Source organism: Peromyscus maniculatus, chromosome 22 (assembly GCF_049852395.1).
Source record: "Peromyscus maniculatus bairdii isolate BWxNUB_F1_BW_parent chromosome 22, HU_Pman_BW_mat_3.1, whole genome shotgun sequence".
Lineage (NCBI taxonomy): Eukaryota > Metazoa > Chordata > Mammalia > Rodentia > Cricetidae > Peromyscus > Peromyscus maniculatus.
Genome location: NC_134873.1, coordinates 48,789,420 through 48,803,299, shown reverse-complemented (window position 1 = coordinate 48,803,299; position 13,880 = coordinate 48,789,420). Strand labels below are relative to the sequence as shown.

Sequence of the window (13,880 nt, the reverse complement as noted above, 5' to 3'; positions counted from 1 at the left end):
TGTAGCCCAGGCTGGCCTCGAACTCACAGAGATCCACCTGCCTCTGCCTCCCGAGTGCTGGGATTATTAAAGGCCTGCGCCACCACCGCCCGGCTGTGTTACATTCTTTTATGCTGTGGAACATTTGTTTAAAGATGCAAAGATATGTTGCATTTTTTATGTTGCATTTGTTTAACTGTGAAACTGTGTTACTGTGCTTGTCTAAAACACCTGATTGGTTTAATAAAGAGCTGAATGGCCAATAGTGAGGCAGGAGAAAGGATAGGCAGGACTGCCAGGCAGAGAGAATAAATAGGAGCAAAAAAAGGAGGAGAAGAGGATGCCAGGGGCCAGCCACCCAGCCACCCAGCCAGCCACAGAGTAAGAAGTAAAGAAAGGTATACAGAATAGAGAAAGGTAAAAGCCTAGAGGCAAAAGGTAGACAGGATAATTTAAGAAAAGCTGGCTAGAAACAAGCCAAGCTAAGGCCGGATATTCATAAATAAGAATAAGCCTTATTGGGCTGGAGAGATGGCTCAGAGGTTAAGAGCACTGGCTGTTCTTCCAGAGGTCCTGAGTTCAATTCCCAGCAACCACATGGTGGCTCACAACCATCTAGAATGAGATCTGGTGCCCTCTTCTGGTCTGAAGGGATATGTGCAAGCAGAAGCAGAACATTGTATACATAATAAATAAATCTTAAAAAAAAAAAAAAAAAAAAGAATAAGCCTTATTTATAAGTGTATTTATTTGGGAGCTGGGTGGAGGACCCCCAAAGAGCAAAGAGTAAAAATAACTAAACACACACACACACACACACACACACACACACACACACACACACACACACAGACCACACACAGACAAACACATGCTCATACACACAAGCGCACACACATGGACACAGACACACACATAAACACGTACATACATACACATACAAAGATATATACACAGGGATACACACACATATGCACACAACACAAATGGAATTTTTAAAAAATTAAGGAAGCTTGTTACATGTGTAACTTTAAGGGGAAAAAACCCAAATGGAAAATTTTAGGAATTAAATGTTTGAAATAAAATGTTTTTGCCTTGCCCCTTAGGTTTTTGACCTTTAGAGAAAGGACACAATGGATATATTTTTTATTATCCTCAGCTAAGTGCAATTCCTATCCACGGAAAAAGTTTCCTGACCCTGAGTTTCCAAATTTCCAGAAATCTCACATCTTAGTCTTTCTTGTACTATTTCTAGTCCTGTCAGGACTCAGCTTCATTTTTTTTAAAAAAAAGTGTTGATATAAATAGAAAAAGCACATCATCTCCAAGCTAAATTATTCATTTATTGTTGAGATCGAATAAAGAATAAAGCACCAAGTTCAACGATGCTGTCATGTTCCTGTATTAAAACTTCCTGCCCCGAACTTCAGTGGCTCCAAAAGAGCCAAGCCTTTCCCTTCACAGCCATGCTCTAGAACAGCCACAGACGGCTGGATGCTATCTGCTCGTCGGGGGCAGTTCAAATCCCACCACCCCCATTTACACTCACTTCCTACAGCACACTATTCACATCTCTGTGGCTGCAGTGCCCCCGAGATGGAAGGGGCCATCCTCGGGACCTGAGGAATTTCAACCTGTTAGGTTCCCTGGCACACAGAAGGAATGCCCTCCACTAAAAGACATGGCTATCATCGGAATGTGTTGCTCAAAAGTTTTGTCTGTTGGAAACTTGGTTCTCAAATTCATGGTAGAGGTCTTTGAGGCAGAGCACCTGACCGGTGGGTGGTTGGGATTAGATGAGATCATGATTGTGAGCACAGCCCCCGCCCCTACGATGGTTTTAGTGGTTTTATAATAAGAGGAAGAAAGACCTGAGCTGTCACAATTAGCCTAAGAAGCTTCCTCCTCCCTGTTAGGATGAAGCAAAGGGAGAGAGAGCCAGCATCTGAAACAAAACCAAAGGCTGGCCCATGCGCTTGAACATCCAGCTGCCAGAAACGTGAGCTAACTCAGACCTCTGTCTTAACTGGTTTGTGTACTCGGTTGCACCAATATAAAATGTTCAGAGGCAGGGTTAAGGGGATGCACTTCAGCTGGTAGAGCGACTCCCTAGCACGCATGAAGCTCTGGGTTCAGTCCCCATCACCACATAAAACTGGTGACTCCCGGACTGGAGAGATGGCTCAGCAGCTCAGAGTGCTGGGTGCTCTTGCACAGTACCCAAGTTTGGTTTCTGGTACCCACATCTTGCAGCTCACAACTGCCTGTAATTGTAGTTCCAGGAACTCAACCCCCTCTCCAGCCTCCCTGAGGCACCTGCGCACACATGTATGCGTGCACACACACATGCACACTCACACACATGCACACTCACACACATGCACACACACAAATAAATAATAAAATAAATGTTTATAGAAACCAATTAGCAATCCCAGCAATGGGGAGCTAGAGAAAGGAGGATCATAAATTTAAGATTATTCTCAGCCACGCAGCCAGTTCAAGGCCAGCATAGCACGCATGAGATCCCTGGAGATCAGGGGAAAAAAAAGAAGAGAAAAGAAAGGAAATGTAGGGAGGCAGACAGATACACAGTTACTATTTGTGTTCATAAAGGGAATATGCGTTAATGAATACCACAGAAAATACAAAGGACTAGAAGGAGGAACAAGGCTGGGTCCAGCTTCCTCTGGGTTGAGGTCTGCACACGGGCCTGGCACCTTCTAGAGATCAGCCATAACCCTGGCGGAACTGACACTTCGCTCTACCGTCTGCTCTTCCTAGTGTGAGAAGCACCTTCCTAGTGTGAGAAGCCGCCGAGGAAAGGGAACCAAGAGGGTAGCAGTCTGGTTCTGGGCCGTAGACAGGAAGCTGCTAACAGAAGTGGGAGCAACCAGCTTCCTTGGGTGGAGAAGAGACGCGCCTTTTAACTGTCACCCACGTTCTCATCCTCTCCCGCCAGAGTCTCGGAAGCAACTTAAGCTGCATGACCCAAAGGAAAGTTACCTCCGGGGATTTTCTCCCTCACGGCCCAGAACAAGACGGGTCCGAGTGGCTGGGCTGAGCCACAGCGGCCCTGGGGCGCACAAGGCAGGGATCGGCACATCACAGGGAAGCAGCTTGATCCACTTGCTCTCCTGACCTCGTTTCCCAGGGATTCCCGAGCGCTTGTTTAGAAAGGGGAACCTGGAGCCAACCTGGGCTAACTTTGGGGAACGAAGCACTTCCGTGGAAGGGTAGACCTGGGTGTGGTGCACACTGTGCGTGGGGGAGGGGACAGGGGACAGACACAAGGAGGTGTGCTGGATTTCATACACTTGGGACGGCCTTGGAGGACACAAGTACTTCCGTGCAGGAAGGAGGGCTTGGGGTCGGGCGGGCCTGGCTACGCTACTAGGAGATAAGGAGCCTTTTGGAGTCACATTTGGTGAGCATGCGTGGTTTTAACAAGGACTAGAGAAAACGGAGCCAAATGCCCGTGCAGTTAAGTAAATCGTAGGAATAATCATTAACCCACGTTTCTGAAACCCAGCTCCCTGAGGCTTACACTGTGTAAGCTGTGCCCCGTCTTCCTGAGTCCGAGGCTGTCAGTGTGGAATCATTAACTTCTTTCCTGGATCCCTCCGCCACACGAGTGTGCCAGGGCCTGGGATTACGACAGGCAAACACCGGCTTGAGGGGACTTTGAAGTGTGCCAAGAGGGGCCCCTGTCACACGCTCCACTCACCTTATCAAACCCTCTGAATCCTCCATGGAGACTGTTGGGCTCCCTGTTGATGGGCAGGTGGTACTCCTTCCCATCCACTGCGAATCTGCCTTTGGCAATGCGGTTGGCTACCCTCCCGACCACTGCTCCAAAGTAGGGCTGCTTCTGGAGGTAACCTGCATAGACAGACAGGACACAGTTACATCATTTTGTTGTTGTTTGTTTTTCAAGACAGGGTTTCTCTGTGTAGCCCTGGCTGTCCTGGAACTCATTCTGTAGACCAGGTTGGCCTCAAACTCAAGAGATCTGCCTGCCATCCAGGAACTGGGATTAAAAGCGGACACTGCCACCCCCTGGCTTATCCCAAGTCTTAAAATCTGCCCATCCCTAACATAGCTAGCTACCATATTTCTCTTGATGGCTATAGGGTATCCTAATGAGCATAAACTATTATTGACTTTGGGGGCAGGTGCTGTAGAAAGCAAAGTTGCATTTTTGCAGTTGTGACTTTAACCAGGGTTTCTCTGTGTAGCTTTGGAGCCTGTCCTGGAACTCGGTAGCCCAGGCTGGCTTTGAACTCACAGTGATCTGCCTGGCTCTGCCTCCCGAGTGCTGGGATTAAAGGTGTGTGCAACCACTGCCTGGCCTTTTCCCACTTTTTTGAGACAGAGTTTCTCTGTGTAGCTTTGCGCCTTTCCTAGAACTCGCTTTGGAGACCAAGCTGGCCTCGAACTCACAGAGATCCGCCTGGCTCTACCTCCCGAGTGCTGGGATTAAAGGCGGCGCCGCCGCCGCCACTGCCACCACCACCACCACCACCACCACCACCGGGCTTTTCCCCCACTTCTTTATGTTCCTGTGTTTGGTTTATTAAGGAGTTTTTTGCTGGCAGCTTTTTTTTTTTTTTTTTTTTTTTTTTTTTTAAAAAAACACTAAGAATCCTATTCTCATTTCTGATCAACGAGAATGGGATGCAAGCATGTAAACTTTTCCCACAGTTGTAGGAGACGCTTGGGGTACAGCCCCTGAACTGATTAGGTACAAGCTAAACTTGCCCGGGACAAGCTAAACATTAACCGTTTTGCAAACTCACTGTCCTATTTCCTTCCTTGGTAAACCGTGACGCTTCGGAGTCCTCCTGCCCCACCGCAGATTATAACTACTAACAACCACTGAGCGATTTCTAGGTCCCAGACACTTCCTGAGTGCTCCAAATTTCACTCATTTCATTCTTAGAACTTGGCAGCAATCATACTCTTATTACCCCCATTTTACAGAGAAGTTAAATAATTTGCCCCCAAACACCACTGAGTCATAAAACCCAGACTTGAATCTTGAAAGTCTGGCTCCAGAGTTTATGTGTCTCTATTTCTATTTCTCTCTCTCTCTCTCTCTCTCTCTCTCTCTCTCTCTCTCTCTCTCTTTTTAGGCAGGGTCATATTATACAGCCTAGTTGAGCCTTGCAATTGTTCTTTTTCTGCCTCTCAATTGCTGGGGTTATTGGTATGGGTCACCACACCCTCCCTACCCTGGATCCATGCTCTTAAGCCTAACATCACCTACCAGTTCTCTCTCAGTATCCCAGGGGAAGTTGTTCCACTCAGGACCCACCCTTGTAAGGTATCAAAATCTGCAGATGTTCATGTTCCCATAGAGAATAGTGAGGCAATTACATATAACCTACGCATACTCTCCCTCATACTTTTTTTGGGGGGGGCAGGTGTTGAACCGGGTTCTCTAGGAGAGCGGCCGGTGCTCTTAACCACTGAACCACCTCTCCAGCTTCTCTTCCACATACTTAAGTCACAGGTTACATATAAGACTTAACACTTGTAAATATCACATAAATAATTGTTAGGCAACGACTAGAAAAAGGCTAAATACCTTTAGTACAAATGCAATCCCCTCCCACAAATATTCTTTTTCTTGTATTTTATTATTATTATTTATTACTTTTTTTTGAGAGAGAGAGAGAGAGAGAGAGAGAGAGAGAGAGAGAGAGAGAGAGAGTCTGAGGCCAAAAGAGGACCTTACAATTGCCTGGAGCTAGTCAAAGGCAATTGTGAGCCATCCAATGTGGTTCTGGAAACTGAACTTGGGTCCTCTGGAAGAAAAACAGGTGTTCCCAGCTGCTGAGCCATCTTTCCTTCTGTCTTTCTTTCCTTCCTTCCTTCCTGGGCAGGACCTCACTCTGTAACCCAGGCCTATGGTATTCTTCGGCACCAGGCTCCCCAGGGCTGGCATGATGGGCATGCAGCACTGGCACTCCCTCTCCCAGATGTTTTCACCACATGGTTGGTGGAATCCGCAGGGACCGAGGGAAGACTATATTTGGAAGTCACACGTCATTCTGGTCGAGTGGCCTTACCACCTCGCTGTCGGTGGCAATCTCTCTGCCCACCCCATTCTGTCTCCCACCTGCCTGTATTTCAGAAGCTGTGGCTTTAAAACCCCTTATAGTGGTTAACCAGAAAAAGTCCCAACGAGTCAAACAACCTTTTTCTGGTCTTGCTTCTGTGTATTTCGGCTGGAAGGGAAGGATTCCTTTCGCACTCATCGTAAAGGGTCATGGAAGACCCCATATAACAAAAGATCAATGAGTTAACAGGAGACAGATACACCAAATACATATGTGACAAAAGAGACTTCAGGTCTAAGACTAAAAGACCTTCAGGTCTGATAAAAGGTGGGCAGCTATGTAAAAACATAGTTTGATAAAATAGATATAATGCAATAGTGAGGAACTGAAGAAGAAACCCACCAGGGCCTGTCTGTTAGATTCTTGTTGGACTCTTTGGGAAGGACTCCCTCCTCCCAGGTTTGGGCTAAGACCCTTTCTCACTTAGGGGTCTTACGACGTCTAGTCAGTCAAGGAGGGTCGGAGAATTTCTTTATAGCCAACTTAGAAAGATGGGGGAAAGAATCACTCTTCTATGTACTGTGGCTGGCTTTGGGGAAGAGGCCTCTGGTGTCTGACTCACAGGAAAAAGAAGTCTGGTTTCGGTGGCACACTTTGGTGGAGGATGAGGAAAGAGGGACAGGAACCGGCCAGAAGCTGCGCCTAAGGGCTTCACTTTGGGGAATCAGTTTCTGAGTCCCAGTTAGGCTCAAAAACATAAAGAAAAAACATTTTTGCCCTGTCTCAAAGAAGAACAGGAAGAAGAAGGAGAAAAAGGAGGAGGAGGAGAAGAAGAAGAAGCAATATCTGGGCAGTGGTGGCACACGCCTTTAATCCCAGCACTCAGGAGGCAGAGGCAGGTGGATCTCTGAGTTCGAGGCCAGCCTGGACTACCAAGTGAGTTCCAGGAAAGGCGCAAAGCTACACAGAGAAACACTGTCTCGAAAAACCAAAGAAAGAAAAGAAGCAATAACAATAATAAAACTAAAACTCCCTTTTGGTTTTGTTTTTGTTTTTTAAGACAGGGTTTCCCTGTGTAGCTTTGCACCTTTCCTGGAACTCACTTGGTAGCCCAGGCTGGCCTTGAACTCACAGAGATCCGCCTGGCTCTGCCTCCCGAGTGCTGGGATTAAATGCGTGCACCACCACCGCCCGGCTTCTTCTTCTTCCTTTTTTTTTTTTTTTTTTTTTTAGTCTGAAAACTGTTTGGCTCTATCTGTTTTCTTTCTGAGATACCTTGATGTATCTAACAAATGCACACGGAGCCCCCACTCTCCAAGCTGTGCCAGGTGTTGGAGAGAGACATCTGTGACAGCAAGGCTCCTACTCAAGAGTGTAAGAATCCCTTCACTGGGGTCCGCTTCTGGCAACAGTGACTCAGCCCCTGGAAAGGACACGCACTTGCCAGTTCCTTAGTTTGCATGAATAGTTTCTAAGGACTAAACCACAAGGACCAAGAAAACATTATTGTCTCTGGGAACCCTTTCACAGAGCAAACACGTCAAGTGTCCCGAAGTCTTCCCAGGAAGTCAGGACTGTGGAAAGTGACGAGCTCTGATCCTGAAGAGGGCGTGGCTGAAAGGGTTTTGAATTGCAGAAAATATTGGTTATCGTGGAAAGGTCCAAGTTCCTAGGTCGAGCTATGAATGCTAACTTAGTGAACGCAACTGCCAGCGTTAAAGAGCAGAGGCTAAGTCTGTCCTGGTCTCTGTGCTAGAATAAATCGGGACGTGCTTAACAGTGCCATACAGCCTTTCCATTCCCATGCCACCCAGATCAGACAGCCCAAGACTAGACCAGAGAGCCCTAAAGTCTAAGGGAAAATGACTCCCTATTTCCCCCAGAAGCTCCACCCACTGAACTACTGCCCTTAGGCAGCAAGAAAACAACTTGAATTGACAATCACTTTAATTATGCCAGATATTACCTCTATGACGTATTATTATCGGGATAAGCAAAATTAAATGAATAAAAAGTCTAGCAGCGTGAAAGAAGCTGTTTAGGGACAAAAGGAGGAAGAGATGACAAGGTCCGTTCTCTAGTTAGAGACTTTGCTCCCGTGCTTGGACGTGGAAGATCACACAGCTTTAACAAGACACTGATTTAAATCAGGAGTTCTCACCGTTCCCACAGGACATCCTGGGGCACTTAAAGTACCTATCTTCAGTCTTTAACTAGAACTCCTTTGTCTCCACGCCCTGTTCAAAACCCAGGTTTTTGCAGTTTTGTCTTGAAACAGGGTCTCAGGTATCCCAAACTAACCTTGATGAGGATGACCTTGAACTTCGGATCCTCCTGCCTCCATCCCCCAAGTGCTGGAATTATATGCAAACACCACCACGCCTTGTTCCTAGGCAGCGCTAGGAATGGAATTAGAGATTTTTTGTTGTTGTTGTTTTTTCGAGACAGGGTTTCTCTGGGTAGCCCTGGCTGTCCTGGAACTCACTCTGTAGACCAGGCTGGCCTCGAACTCACAGTGATCTGCCTGCTTCTGCCTCTCAAAGGCCTGGGATTAAAGTCTTGAAGGCTACATGTGTGTTAGGCAAGCACTCTACCAAACGGGCTCCATTCCCAGACCTTGGACCCTCAGCACTGTTTATCGCCAGTCACAGGCTCAGCCACTGAACTACATCCCAGGACTTCAAAGCAGCAAGGCTATTTTTTTTATTCTTTCCATAATGGCTCTCACAACAGCAATAGCTGGTTATTTGGTGGTAACTGGGGGGAAAATGAAAGACCAGGAGTCTCATTGATTGTATGTATGGGTAGGCTGTTTATACCTGTTGCTTACAAGCAAATATTCTTATCACAGGCTTTGAAAGAAATCATAATGACTGTTGGTGGGTCACACAAGCTGAGAAGAAAGGGTAGGAAAAACCCACAGGAGACATTACTGATTTTTTTTTTTTTCAGTCTACAACTAAAAGACCATATATAATTTCCCTCTTTAGAATTCTACAGAAGAAAGATCTCATTTTCCCAGAGAGAAATTGAACCATTCTGACTTCTGGTCATGGCTGCCAAGCAAGCAGTGTGTGTAAAAATCTGTCTGGGAGGCTGGCTGTTACAAAAGGGACGCATTTGACTTCATTACCAACGCTTAGCGCTTCCTCACAGCTCAAAACAGTTCTGAGACAAGGCAAGGTCTTTGACTTCAGATTGTCTGCTCAGTTTGCTTACGTAGACTTACACAAACCAACTTAAAAAAATCAAATTACAATTATTTATTTACTTGTGTGTGTGTGTGTGTGTTCAGGTGCCGCGTGTGCACTTGTGAAGGTCAGAGGGCAGCTTGGAGGAGTCAGTTCTCTCCCTCCACCATGTGGGTCCTGGGAATCAATCTCAGATGGTCACGCTCAGCAGCAAGCGCCTTTACCTGATGACCCATTTTGATGGCTCTGTTATCAGGGTCTTACTATGCACCCCTGGCTATCCCAGAACTTGCTATGTAGATCAGGTACCACCAAACCCACTCTAAAATGTTTTTTTTTTTTTTAAATTGAGACACAGTTTCTCTATGTAACTGCCATAGCAGTCCTAGAACTTGATCTGTAGACCAGGCTGGCCTCAAACACACAGAAATCCACCTGCCTCTGCCTCTTGAGTGCCGGGATGAAAGGTGTGGGCCACTAAGGCTGGCATCTAAAATGGATTTTAATACACTAAAATCAAGCAAGGTAGTAGTAGCAGAGAGCCATTTTACACTTCTACAATTGAGACAATATACTTCCTTTTGTGACATGTACTAATGCCTATCTTTGACAGCATGAAAAGGGTCTACGAAAACCTGAAAAACAGGACTTTACAAGGGCTGTAAGTCTCTGCACTCTGCTGTACTCTCGAATATAGGTAACATCTCAGAAATCATTACAATTTAATAATCTACAAGTATTTTCCTTTCAACTTCTTTCAAAAATAGCTTTCCTCTCCTTTTAAGATAATTCAGTATTCAAATTATAGCACGGGAATGAAAATGTCCCTCTTGATAACAGCACCAAGAATATTTTAAAAGTTTTGATTTGGTGAAGCTGTGATGCATCTTGGTAAGAAAATGCTGCCGGGCGGTGGTGGCGCACGCCTTTAATCCCAGCACTCGGGAGGCAGAGGCAGGCGGATCTCTGTGAGTTCGAGGCCAGCCTGGGCTACCAAGTGAGTCCCAGGAAAGGCGCAAAGCTACACAGAGAAACCCTGTCTCGAAAAATTAAAAAAAAGAAGAAGAAGAAGAAGAAGAAGAAGAAGAAGAAGAAGAAGAAGAAGAAGAAGAAGAAAAGAAAATGCTATAGATCAGTGGCTCTCAACCTTCCTAATGATGCATCTCCTTAATACAGTTCCTCAGAATACATAATACAGTTCCCCCCAACCATGAAATTATTTCGTTGGTTGCTGTTTCAGAAGTGTAGTTTTGCTACTGTTATGGGGTCGGGAACCACACGTTGAGAATCATGGCTTTAGAGTCTTCTCAAGCTCTAGGGAGCCCAACAAGAGACCTGCTGGGTTACTCTAATCTCAGGAGAGCTAATGCCTTTTGTCTAGAGCTAATGCCTTTGTCTAGAGCTTTTATGAATAGGTGAGGATAATTCCAATAGGCACCGCAAACTAAGATGATTAGCCTCACAATTGGTAAAGAAACTGGTGCCACCTGGGTGGGATGTCACCTCCACTCACATTTCATATGGATTTTAAAGACATCATGTGATCTTATTTCAGGTCCACTGGACTTTCACCTGGAAACTAAAAGTGGCCAGGAGCCAGGGCGGTGGTTTGTCTCTGTCGGGTGGTGGGGTAGAGCCCCTCGGCATGGTGATAAGAGACAGATACATGAGCAGGCACCACCCGCCACCTCTAATTCTCTGGCTCTGGAATTCTCCGTATCAGATTCGCCACCGTCATCTCTTTGTGTTTTTACTTCAGCCCAGAAAAGGGCTGTGCTACCAGCAGATAGGAATGACTCAGCAGGCTGGCTCTAAAGCCTCCTCCTCCATCACAGGCCTGCCCTCATGCCTTCCAACTTTGAAGACGTTCTAGCCACGGCAGGAGGACTCAGCGCTCACCTTCTCCACGTCTCCACACCTTCCCACCAGTCTGTCCCTTGCAACGGCCTCAATTAAAGTCACCGAAGCAATTCTGCTGGGGAGGCTCCCGGGCAATACGGACGTAAAGACAGCCAGAGGTGAGCGAACAGGAGCCTCAGCAACGCCCTTACAGTGCATTTTAACAAAAAGATGGGGAACACATCGATTTCTGTGTAAGGGACAAATAAAAATGAATAAATAAAACCGGGTTTTCCTGTTGACCCCAAACCAAGGGCCAAGTTAAACATCTGAAGAACCAAGTAGGTAGAGAGAGGCCCCAAAAGGAAAACCTCAAACCTCCCCTTGTGGTACAAAAATCCGTCTACACCCTACCACCTAGCAGAGCAGATTAATTCTGTTCGCATTTGCCAATTTTAACTTCAGACTTTGTTTCCTGCCTGGTTATGTGCGATGCTAGGAATTGGCAAGATGTACATTTTTCTCCTGCTGCAAATCAAACTGCAACCCAATGACTTAATTTTGTGATTGTTGGGCTAAAATCTGTCTCCCCAACTAAACTGCAAGTTGAGGGTGACCCTTGTCTATCTTGAGTGAGTGCACCACATCAACAGAATTTTAACTGCAGGAGCTAAGACAAAACCGGTCTGTGGATTAAGATAAAACTGCTGGCACTTGCCTGCAGTCCCAAAAAACTTCAGAAGTGGAAGCAGGATGATCAGGAATTCCAGGCTAGCCTTGGCTACATAGTGAGTTTCGGGCCAGCTTGGGCTTCATGAGATGGCTGTCCAATACACAAAAAGACATGATCCAAATTGCTCAACAGATCCTGATGATTATGTCCATGTCTTAGAAGGCCTTATTTCCAGACTCTTGGCTTTACCCCTTTCATTAGGAATATGTTCCTGAGAGCCGGGCGGTGGTGGTGCACGCCTTTAATCCCAGCACTCAGGAGGCAGAGCCAGGGGGATCTCTGTGAGTTCGAGGCCAGCCTGGGCTACAGAGTGAGATCCAGGAAAGGCGCAAAGCTACACGGAGAAACCCTGTCTCGAAAAACCAAAAAAAGAAGAACAAACAAAGAATATGTTCCCGAGCAAATGGACACACTGTGCCCTACGCTGACCACAATAGCCGAGCACTCTGATGAGTTTACACCAAGCAGGCCTACATTCTGAGGCATTTCTGCTCAAGGAGGCCTCCAAGAAAACCCGATTGGGGGGGAGGGGAGTAGTGACAAGCGCCGGTCTTTGCTTTCCTTCCTCAGAAAAACACAAGGGAGGAGTAGGCTCCACACACCCAGTGGCCCACAGTTCGAAGATCACTCTGGGGAGTTTGGTCTCTCTCAGCTGACTTCCTCGTGAACCGTGACTAGTCCGACTGCCTAAGGGAGGCCACGTCCTACAGCTATTTGCATTCGATCCTGGTTTTTCCAACCACACAATCCTGTTAGCCGCTACCATTAGCCCATTCACGCGCTTGCAAGTTAGACTGCCCCAAGCTTGGGGACCTCGGTCGAGCCCCCTGAGTGGCCGGATGGACCCGGGGGTACACAGGATTGGGAGTAAGTGCGGGCCTGGGACCGTCTGGCAGCCCAGGGCAGGACGCGACCCACCTTCCAGCTCGGCAAAGCCGAGCACCACGTCTGAGGCTTTTCCCTGCCTGTCTTTGACATGCAGAGCAGTGATCGTGCAGCCCCAGGAGATGATGTCCACACTCAGCTGCTCTGACCGAAGCTGGAACTTCTCCACCGTCCCTCCCCCCGAGGGCAGCTCTCCAAACGCGGTTCTGGTCACCGAAACCATGGGGAAAGTTCGGGGCGTGCAGCTACTCCCTGCCGTTCAAACTCTAGCCTGGGTCGCGTTTGGGAATGGTGAAAGTTCCCGGGAGAAGGGGAGGGACTCGGTTTAACTCCTCCCCTTCATTGCCTGGGATTAAATAGTTAAGTACCCCTTGGGGGGGGGAGGGAGGGGGAACGCCTGAGGCTTTTTAAAAACTTTCCTTTGCCTGAGGTACCGGAGAGGTAAACTTTCCAGCCAAGTTTGCAGGTCTTTTCCTTCGCGCATCCTGGCTGCAGTGCATGTCGGGAAACGTAGTCTTGAAGAAAATGGCACTTGCATCTTGGGGCATGTAGTTTAAACCAAAGCAACTATTTACTTTGCGCAGGCGCGCGCGCTCAAAAGACAAATCTCGGTTCTCTCCTTAGTAGGCTGGGAGGAATCACCCTAGGTGGGCAGGCTTGGGGCTGCTCTCTTCCTCACTAAGCCCTGCTGCCCATCCGCATGTACTAAAGCCCGATATCCCCGTTCCTCTGCACACCTTCACAAGATGCTCCGAGCGGAGCTGGCTGGCCATTAATGCTGGTTATTAATATTGGGACAATGTGACATATCCTAAGGGACTTCTGGTTAACTCTTTGTTCGGGGGTGAACGAAGTGACGTGGTCCAGTGGTGGTTTAGAAATGGAGAAAGTCGTTGCAGACTCCTCTGCTGACTGATGATCCGTTTTGGTTTTCTTTTGTTTTTCTTTGTCTCAAAGGATTAAGCCCTCACTAGATTGGGCCCCCTGACTTTCAGTCTCCAACTCAGGCAGACCCTTCCTACACGTGTAATCAGAGAGCGCCTCAGACTTGTGTAGACATCTACTCCCTTTTGCTCCCAATGTCCAAAACTCCTTTAAGAAGGGATTAATGATGCTTGATTCAGAAGAACTTTTTTTTTTTTAAAGGATTTAAGAGAGCACGTATTTATTGCAGTCCAAGTACCAGGT

General features: G+C 47.1%; 1 protein-coding gene across 1 annotated transcript in view; it reads right to left on the bottom strand.

Moving 5' to 3' along the window:
- Galm (galactose mutarotase) overlaps positions 1–13,187 on the bottom strand; it is a 58,028-nt gene extending 44,841 nt beyond the window's left edge. The window contains exons 1-2 of the mRNA XM_006988347.4: positions 12,726–13,187; positions 3,707–3,861 (exon numbers count right to left, since the gene is read on the bottom strand). Coding sequence (XP_006988409.1) covers positions 3,707–3,861; positions 12,726–12,915 — 345 coding nt within the window. The 5' untranslated portion in view covers positions 12,916–13,187. The remainder of the gene's footprint in view (positions 1–3,706; positions 3,862–12,725) is intronic.
- Positions 13,188–13,880: the final 693 nt, after the last annotated feature.